We start from the raw sequence: 10,436 nt of genomic DNA, 5'->3' as shown, positions 1-10,436 counted from the left end.
ACCGCACTCTCTGCTGGTCCCAGCAGCTCTGACCGCACTCTCTGCTGGTCCCAGCAGCTCTGACCACACTCTCTGCTGGTTCCAGGTGCTGAGGTTCTGCTCCCAGTCTCCGCGGACAATCGAGGTTCTCGTGAACGTTTACGATCGGCTGAAAGTGACCGATGATTGGGTGGAGTCGGTGCCATTGAAAGTGCTTCAGGTAGGAGCTGTTGATAGAGGGTCAATGAGAGACGCTGCCCAGCTCCAACCTCCTCCAGCACTGGACCTAGTGAAGTTGGAGACTGAGGCTGCCTCATTCAGGAACCCTCTTTATAACAAAGGGGCCCAACTCTGGTAACTGCATGATGACCACCAGCTCCCAACACAATAACTACTTCAATCACTTACATAGTGCCTTGAGTATAATGAAATGTCCCAGCGCTGTCAGCGAAGGTTCTCGACAGTTCAAGAACTCCTTGACCAGTTGTGAACACCATGTTATCTGGATATTTTTGTTGCTGGTGTTGAAGGACGATGCCAAGTGTACTTGGGCAAATGGGTTTACCTCAGCCTGCACCAATACCAGCAGGTAGCAGCAGGCATTAACAGAGTGGATGTCTCAAGGTTCACAACCCTTCAGTCACGAGAGTGACTCCTCCACACCCTGCATGCTGTGGGCTGGTCAAGTTATTGAGAATCCTTTGCAACCTCCAATGAGCAAACCTCATGATCAGGCGTGTGAGCTCAGTGCTGCCTTGACCACACACCTGGCCTCCCCCAATCCCGGGTTTCAGGATTTGTTCATTGTCCATCATCAGATCGCTCATCTGGGCCCGGAACTGGGAGCTAAAAGTAGAAGATGGTCATGAAAGAAATCAAGTCTTTCCTTTCCTATAACTCCTTCACAATCTCAATACCTGTTTCACACTTGGCAAATCGTGAAATGCATATCAAAAAAAAGGAGTAATTGCTGTGACGTAGGAAATGAAGCACCCAGCTTATGCACAGCAAGATCCTCCGTCTCCATCGCATCTGCCCTGACAAGGAGACGTTCCACTCCCAAGCATCCCCGATGTCCTCCTTTTTCAAACAACATTCTCTTCCCCCCCATCCCATCATCCAGACAGCCCTCCACCATACCTCCCCCATTCCCCACTCCACAGTTCTAAATCCCAACCCCCCACCCCCACTCCAAGCATAATAAAGATAGTGTCCCCCTTGTCCTCACTTTCCACCCCACCAGCCTCTGCATCCAATGTATCATCGTCAAACTCCGCCAACTCCAATTAGACCCCACCACCCAGAACATCTTCCACTCCCCACCACTCTCTGTCTTCCACAAGGACCATTCCCTTCGCCACTCCTTAGTTCGAGTCACATTCCCCACGAACCACTCCAACCCCCAGGCACCTTCCCCAGTAACCGTAAAAGATGCAACACCTGCCCACACACTACCTCCCTCACCTCCATCTAGGGTCCTAAACAGTCCTTCCAGGTGAAACAGAGCTTCACCTGCATCTCCTCCAACCTAGTCTAGTGGATCCGGTGCTCCCGATGTGGCCTTCTCTACATCAGTGAGACTAAATGTAGACTGGGTGACCGTTTCACTGAGCATTTTTGCCTGGCCCGTAATGGACAGCCTAACCTCCCGTCACTGCTCATTTCAACTCACCCCGCCCCGCAGCTCTCCCTCCTCGGCCTCCTCCAGTGTTGCAGCGACTCGGAACACAAATTTAAGGAACAACATCTTATCTTTTGCCTGGGCACCCTACAGCCCGGAGGACTCAACACTGAGTTCTCCAATTTCAAATAACCTTTCCACCCATCCCCTGGCTCCCTTTCCAGCCCCACCCCCTCCCTTCCATTCCACCTTCTGACCCTCCCTTCCAGCTACCAACCAGATTCATCCCTCCCATCGACTTACCAGGTTGTACCTACTACTGGTGTCCACCTATCATCACCATTCCGCTACCCCCATACCCTCTTCTTTATCTGTAGCTACCCCTACATCCACATCCAGTCCTGAATAAGGGTAATACCAAAACATTCACTGCTCCTTTCCTCCAGATGCTACCTGGCTTGCTGTGTTCTTCCAGCCTCCTGTTTCCACCCATGTTAAATGGCGAGTTTTCATGCTGTTGAGTGGGTATGTGGGAAAGTAGGTTGGGACTGATGAAATAATTGGAGTGCAAGGGATAGTGTGGGCCATAAATACAGACATAAGCAGGCCAGCATCTTGACATTGTGTGTCATTTGTCTTCCAGGAGCACCAGGATTTCTACGAGTCCCTGTTTGCACTTTCCCAGACACCACGCTCACTGCAGCACCTGGCCCGATGTGCCATTCGCGCACACTTTGAAGGGCATTGCCAGGATCGAATCCCTCAACTCCCACTGCCAACCTTCCTGAAGGACTATCTGTTGCTGCAGTTTCAGGGATATATCAGTTAGTGAGCTGAAGCACAGACACTGAAGCACAGTCAACTCCCCATCGACAAAGGCCAGAGTCAGTGAAAACAACAGAACCCAACCCAGCAACACAGACAATACAGGCCATTTGTTCAGACCTGCTCTTACTTCATCAAATTCTAGATTCTGGATAATAACCAATAAACATCCACTCCCTCCACCACCGACGCTCAGTAGCAGCAGTGTGTACTATCTACAAGATGCACTGCAGAAATTCACCAAAGATCCCTTAGACAGCACCTTCCAAATCACTACTATCTAGAAGGACAAGGGCAGCAGACACATGGGAACGCCACCCCCTGCAAGTTCCCCTCCAAGCCACTCACTATCCTGACTTGGAAATATATCGCTGTTCCTTCACTATCGCTGGGTCAAAATCCTGGAATTCCCTCCCTAAGGGCATTGTGGGTCAACCGACAGCACATGGATTGCAACGGTTCAAGAAGGCAGCTCACCACCACCTTCTCAAGGGGCAACTAGGGACATGCAATAAATACTGGGCCCAGCCAGCAACACCTACATACCAGGAATGAACAAAAAAAAATGGCTGGAAAAAGAAAATGGGTAAATGTAACCTGGATAGTGAGTTCATGCAATGTTTTTCAGGATAGATTTTCAGCATGTTCTGGAGCTGCCCAGAGAACAGGATATACCACATCTTGAGATCCTTAATAATCTTAAAGTGAAGGAGCCCCTAGATAGCAGTGATCACAATATTTTTTAATTTTGTATTCAGTTTGAGAGAGAGTGGAGTGGATCTGAGATTATTTTCTCAAACATAAATAAAGGGATTTATGAGGATATGGAAGCCAAACTGACAAAAGTGAATTGGAATATTCATTTAAAGAATATATCAGTGAAAATCATAGAATACAGAAGGAGGTTATTTGGCCCATTGTGTCTGTTCTAGCTCCTGAAAGAGATACCCAGCTAGTCCCATTCTCCAGTCCTATAATTGTAGCCCTCTAACTTCATCCATTGCAAATATATATCTAGCTCTCTTCTGAAACCTCCTATGGAATCCACCTCCACCACTCTCCCAGGCAGCACATTCCAAATCCTGACAATTCTCTGAGTAAAGATATTTCTCCTTATCTCGTTCCTAGCTCTCTCGCTGACAATCTTGAAATTGTGATCCCTCGTTACTGACATACCAATGAGTAGAAACAGAATATCCTTCTTTACCCTGTCAAAATTGTTCATAATCTTTAACACCTTAATAAGGTCACCTTTTAATCTTCTTTCAACAAGAATAAGGCCAAATTCTCTAGTCTTTCCTATATCTAAAATCCCTCATTCCTGGTATCATTCCAGTATATATCCTTCGTACTTTCTCCCAGGTCTTTAACATTCTTCCTTAAATAAGGTGCCCAGAACTGAACACAATAGTCCAAATGTGGTCTGACCAATGATTTGTAGCAGTGTAGTATCACTTCCTTACTTTTATACTCTGTGCCTCGATTTATAAACCCAAGGAACCTATAAGCCTTCGTAACAACTGTTTCCACTTGCCAGGCCACCTTCAGGGAGTTACGTATATTGAATCCTGAGGTCCCTCTACCCCTGTACTCCTCTCAAAGTTGTACTATTGAGCCTGCATTGTCTCTTCATGCTTCTTCCAGCAAAGTGCATTACTTCACATTTCTCTGCATTGAAATTCATCTGCCAAGTGTTTGCCCATTTCACCAACTTGTCAATGTGTCTCTGATATCACTCAGCATCATCCTCACATTTCACTATTCTCCCTAGCTTAATGTCATCTGCAAATTTAGAGATTTTGCCCTCAGCTCCTGTCTCTAAATTGCTTATATAAATCAGGAAAAGTAAAGGTCCCAACACTGATCCCTGGGGAATATCACTTTCAACTCATCTCCAATCTGAGAAATGTTCATCTACACCGACCAAACATTTCTAATTTGTTAACCAACCTGCCATATGGCACCATAAATTGATTTTCATCATCTTCCTACTTAATATTGAATTTTATTATGTTGTGGTCACTATTTCCAAAATGCTTCCCCAGTCTGACATTCTCAACTTGGACTGCCCTATTTACAGTCACAGAGTCGAACAGTATGGAAACAGACCCTTCAGTCCAAGTAATTCTTACCGATCATGTTCCCAAATTAAACTAGTCCCAACTACCTGGGTTTGGCCCATATCCCTCTAAACCTTTCCTATTCATGAACATATCCCAATGCCTTTTAAACATTGTAACTGTACCAGCATCCACCACTTCCTCTGGCAGTTCGTTCCACACACTAACCATTCTCTGTGTAAAGAAGTTGCTTCTCATGTCCTTTTTAAATCTTTCCCCTTCTCAACTTAAAAATATGTCCCCTAATTTTGAACTCCCCCACCTGAGGAAAAAGACCTTTGCTATTCATCTTTTCCATGCCCCTCATGGTTTTGTAAACCTCTACAAGGCCACCCCTCAAACTCCTACACTCCAGTGCAAAAAGTCCCAGCTTATCCAGCCTCTCTTATAGCTCAACCCCTCAAGCCCAGCATCTACCTGTTTTCCATTATCAACTCTGGTTGTTATGTCCTCAAATCTAGCAAATTTATCCCTTTCACAAAACCATGTTGACTCTTTGATGGTATTAAACTTTTGTAAATGTTCTGTTATTTCTTCCCTAATAATGGATTCTAATATTTTTTCAATGACACATGACGCCAACTGGAAAAAGGTAGGAAAGTAAGTTGTGAAGAGGACGTAAACAGGTTCATAAAGAGGTTTAGCTTGGTTCTATGAGTAGGCAAAGATCTGGCAATAGAGTATAATGTATGAAAATGTGAATGTGTCCATTTAGCAGAAAGAACTTTTAAAAAACAGATTATCTGAAAGCTGAGATTATAAAGGTCTGAGACGGAGGGATCTGGGTGTCCTTGTACATGAATCACTGAAGGTTAGTATGCAGATGCTGCTAGTGATTAGGAAAGATAATAGAATATTATTACTTATCACAAGGGCATTTGAATGAAAAAGAAAGGAGATTATAGTTCAGCTATACGGGGAATTGGTGAGACCACATCTAGAGTATTGTTTACAGTATTGATCTCTGTAATACTTGAAATGGAAACTTACAAGCTTGGACATGCTGGACTTGTATCCTAAGAAGGGTCACTGGACTCAAAGCATTAACTCTCCTTTCACTCCATAGATGCTGCCAAACCTACTGAATTTCTCCAGCAATCTCTGTTTTTGTTTCAGATTTCCAGCACCTACAACTCTTTGCTTTATATCATGGACATGCATCCACTAGTTTCGAAAAGCAAGAAGCGACTTGTCTGAAACATACAAGATCCTGAGAAGTGCATGTGGATAGGATGTTTCCTCTTTTGGAAGAATTCGGAACTAAGAGTCTATTACAAAATAAGGGGTTACCAAGTTTAGACAGGGATAAGGAGAACAGTTTTCCTACAAAGAATCATTAATCATTCAAATTCTCTTGTTCAAAAGACAGTGGAAACAGAATACTTAAATGTTATTAAGGAATAGGTAGATGCTTTCTTCATTTGATTTGATTTATTATTATCATGAACTTTGGTACAGGGAAAAGTTCTATTTTGTGTACAGTACAGGCAGATCATACCATACAAAGTGCAGAAGGGTAATAGAACAGAGCAAGGAATACAATGTTATGGCTGCAGAGAAGTTGTCAAAGAGAGAGGTCAACATTAAATAAACAATGGGGTAAAGGCTATCAAGGATAGAAAATGTGGTCTGGTCAGATCAATGTGATCTAACTGAGTACAGAGCAGACTTGAGGGATTCCTTTACTTCCTCCTCCAAGTCAAGGCTTGGGTCAGATTCACTCATGACTATAGCCATCTGGTTGTTGGTGAGCATCAGGCGATGGTCATGAGTCGGTTCTTGATCCCTGCAGGATGGTCAGAGGGGCAACTGATGAGCTGGGTTTTAATTGTGAATCCAACACCATGAATTCTGAGCTCATCAGCAGCCTTTCCTTTCCAGAAGAAGGTGTAACCATCTTTTACCTCTTTCTGCAAGGTGGGTTTCGGAAAGAGCAGTTAGGTCGATCTGGCATCTCTTCAGTTCTCTGGCTATGATTGCAGTTCTTCTCTCAGGTCAGCCACTGTTAGCTGTGTCCATCAGGGTTCTTACATTCCAGGCTCCAAAGTTTATTATTCTTCGTTTCTGACCACAGATGGGTAATCCTTCTGGATGCAATAATCCAGTCAGGAGTTTTGAGGCAGGACATTTTTAGGGCACCTTTTCCAGCCCCCTCCCCTATTGGGTTGAGCAGAGCAGATCTTAAACAGGGCTGCTCAGTCATGGGAGCAGCTTCTGAAATGCTCTATTTGCCTCCTGCAGGAACAAGACAACTGAATCTGATACCCACTATCTAATGTGTCAGTTTGTGATTAAGGGCTTCCAGATATCACAGACCTATCTTCTCCACCACTAATTGATTATTCTAGGACTTTTGTCAGTAGGACTGGTACATCCTCAGAGGATGCCTGTGTGTGAAATCTTTTAATGTGGGGAAACTGGTGCGCAGATGGTCACCACATGGACCTTGTCAAATAGGGTCAAAACTCAGTGGCATAGAGACCAAGGTGACTGGAGGCCCTTTTCTGTTGCCGTCTAAATTCACCATTGCCACTATTGTGATGCTCTAATTTAAATTTTGCTTATCATCCTACGCCATTGAAGTCTTCATGGATCACGTTTTTTCTGGAACCTCCCCCCTTGACCTTACCATAATGGGTGATCCTGCCAGGAGCTACACTCCAGGCGGTTGAGCTCTCAGGTTCCTAGGTATACACAAGTCTCTCCATTACCACAAGGTGGCAATCCTCAGGGAGGGATCATCGACCTCATCTACTACCTATCCATCCACTCCACCAACTTGTCAATGTCCATCTGGAGTTCCACACTCTGTTCCCCATAGTTTACAATTCTTGTGCAAAGGCAGAGGCAGAATAGAATTTGGAAAGAATATTTTAAAAACTGCACAAAAGGGCCAAAACATTAATAAGGAGGGAAAGATGGGTACAAGAGAAAGCTAGCTGTAAGTATAATAAGAGAGTAAGAGTTTCAATTTTTTTTTTCAAAAGTGAGCAAAGTGGCTGAGGGTCCTATAGAAAGTGAGTCTGGGGAAAAGTGAAGAGAAAATAGGGAGATGGCAGACAAATTGAACAGAGATCTTGCATTAGTCTTCACCAAAGAGATTGTGAGACACATCCCAGATATTCCCAGTGATAAGTCAGGAAATGGAAGAGAGGGAGGAACTCAGAAAAATCACCATTACCAGGAAGTGGTCCTGAGTAAATTTTTGTTCACGTGGGAATTAGGAGCAGGAATAGGCATTTCAGCGCTCCAAGCCCGCTCCGCCATTTAACACGATCATGGCTGATCTTATCCTGGTCTCAACTCCACTTATCAGCCCATGGCCCTTTATCCTGCTTTTCATCAGAAACATACCTATTTCTTTCTTGAATCTGTCAATTGATTCTGCCTCCACTGCACTCTGGGGCAGTGAGTTCCACAGATTCACAACCCTCTGAGAGTAGTTTCTCCTCATCTCAGTTTTAAACCTACCTCCTCTCACTCTATATCTATGCCCTCTTGTCCTAGACAGTCCCTCAAGGGGGAACAACTTTCCAAAACCCACTTTATCAATCCCCTTTCGCATTTTATATACTTCAACAAAATCACCTTGTACTCTTCTAAACTCTGGTGGGAACTAAGCTAGCCTTTCCTCAGAAGACAATTCCAGTCATTGATCTGGTAAACTTTCTCTGTGCTGCCTCCAATGTACTTATATTCTTACTTAAATAAGGAGACCAATACTGTACACAGGACTCCAGATGTGGTGCCACCAGGGCTCTGTGTAACTGAAATATGCCCTCCCAACTTTTTGTATTCAATTTCCCTCACCGATAAATGATGACATTCTATCACCTTTCATGATTACTTGGTGTACATATGTTATAACTTTCTGTGTTTCATAAACAAGGACACCCAGATCCCTGGGCACCTTGGAGCTCTGCAACATCCCAACATTTTGATAATATGCGTCCTTTTTATTCCTTTCTGTCAAAATGAACACTTCCACACTTTCCCACATTATGCTCTATTTGCCAGATCTTTGCTCACTCACATAACCTATCTATACCCTCTGTATGCACCTATGTCGTCTTCATTTCAAATATGTTGAGGAGAAAGTGATTGTGGAAGATCATTTTGAAGCTAATTGTTGATGAGGAATACCTGCCTCCCATCACAAACGTAAAGGATCCAACATAGGAGAACCTCATAGTCTTCTGTATTCAAGTCAAGGAACCTGTGGTAGATTTTTTTTTAATCAATCTGCTCAGACATGTTATGCCACTCCTCTGGAACAAGTGAGACTTGAACTCTACCATCTGGTCCAGAGGAAGGGTCAGTACCACAACACCACAAGACCCTGAGAAACCCAGAGTTGTCATTAGTGCCAATGGTCTGATGTGTTTCCACTTGTGAAGAGGAGGAAACTACCACAATGTAGTTGTGCAATTCCACCTGAATGGTTGAAAATCCATAGTACAGAATTTAAACACAAGATAAAATAAAACAAAGAACTGTAAATGCTGGAAATCTGAAACAAAAACAGAAATTGCTGGTGAAACTCAGCAGGTCGAGCAGCATTGTTGGAGAGAAAGTAGAGATAATGTTTCAAATTTGAAAGTTCTCTGCTTTTTCTTCACACGTTATCAGACCTGCTGAGTTTTTCCAGCAATTTCTATTTTTGTTAAACACAAGCTAATCTGTGTATTTCTAAAGGAGACTTTGATTTACTTTCTCAGAATTTGGTGTACAATGGCAAAAACCTGTAATCATTGATGCTTTGTGCAGAAATTTTAAAAAGTGTACAAGAAAAGATCAGGCATTGAGTTTTGTTAATCCAGTGAATATTTCAAACGTTCTAATCCCATTTGTTACATGTACAGGCTTTCATTTAAGTCAGTTTTCATCATTTTGTGAAATTGAAATGTAAGACTGTAAATGAAAGGATTGTCTTTAGGGTCTGTGACAGTCTATTTGATACAAGTTTATGAGCACTTGTTTATTTTTTCAAGCCCTTCTGATGAAGCCATTGCTGTGGTTTAAGTGTCCTTCAACCCCCAGGGGCAAGGGGTGGTGAAGGAAATGGTGAGGCAGTGGTGAAGAAGAGGGAGGGGAGTAAGAAGAATATTCATCAGGCCTGGTATTCATCATTGAAACAGATAGCAAGCTGAAAAATTTGGATTCTTTTATTTTGTTTTTGCAGTAAAATAATATAGTATCTGTCTGTCTTATCAGTGTGAAGTGGAGGTTTATGATCATGGAAGATTAGATATTAATTATGTTGCCATGTATTTTATTTGTTTTCTGCAAATGTTGCATTCTTAACAATAAATTGTTAATTTTTGCTGAAGTTATAAACTTGGTATCCAAGATCAGTTATTTGTAAGGTCTGGTAAGAAACAATTGAACAATTTTGAGGGTTATTAATTTCACTGTATTGTGAATCCAGTGATAATGAATCTGCTTTGATTTGCTTTGCTACCCCTGTGTTGTAACACTCAGGATTGCAGTGCAGCAATCTGGGAAGAATATCCTGCAGTAAGCATCATGGTGAGACAGTTTGGGAAGAGTATCCTGTAGTCAGCATCATGGTGAGACAGTTTGGGAAGAATATCCTGTAGTCAGAATTGCAGTGAAGCAGTTCAGGAAGAGTGTCCTGCAGTCAGTTCTTGATGAAAGTAACAATAAACATGTGGATCATAGAAAATTGATAAGTTCATCGGATGATAAGAAACTTGCTGTAAGTTTCTGTAAATTAGGAATTAGAAGTATTTTGTTAACCATCTTCAGCTGCTTCATCAATGATCTTCCCTCCATCATAAGGTCAGAAGTGGGGATGTTTGCTGATAATTGCACAAAGTTCAGCACCCTTCGCAACTCCTTAGATACTGAAGTAGTCCATGTTCAAATGC

At 42.9% G+C, this 10,436-nt stretch overlaps 2 protein-coding genes across 2 annotated transcripts in view; one reads left to right on the top strand and one right to left on the bottom strand.

The window, feature by feature from the left end:
* Positions 1 to 2,676, top strand: part of asb10 (ankyrin repeat and SOCS box containing 10) — a 7,385-nt gene extending 4,709 nt beyond the window's left edge. The window contains exons 4-5 of the mRNA XM_048596205.1: positions 86 to 199; positions 2,244 to 2,676. Coding sequence (XP_048452162.1) covers positions 86 to 199; positions 2,244 to 2,429 — 300 coding nt within the window. The 3' untranslated portion in view covers positions 2,430 to 2,676. The remainder of the gene's footprint in view (positions 1 to 85; positions 200 to 2,243) is intronic.
* Positions 2,677 to 6,299: 3,623 nt separating this feature from the next.
* The window catches only part of LOC109926093 (dynein regulatory complex protein 11-like), a 44,271-nt gene continuing 40,134 nt past the window's right edge, over positions 6,300 to 10,436 (bottom strand). Inside the window, exon 14 of the mRNA XM_048596204.1 lies at positions 6,300 to 6,455. Within this exon, the coding sequence (XP_048452161.1) occupies positions 6,300 to 6,455 (156 nt within the window). The remainder of the gene's footprint in view (positions 6,456 to 10,436) is intronic.

This window comes from Rhincodon typus, chromosome 4 (assembly GCF_021869965.1).
Source record: "Rhincodon typus isolate 14 chromosome 4, sRhiTyp1.1, whole genome shotgun sequence".
Lineage (NCBI taxonomy): Eukaryota > Metazoa > Chordata > Chondrichthyes > Orectolobiformes > Rhincodontidae > Rhincodon > Rhincodon typus.
Note: the sequence above shows the minus strand (reverse complement) of the source record. Positions and strands in the feature narration are given on the sequence as shown.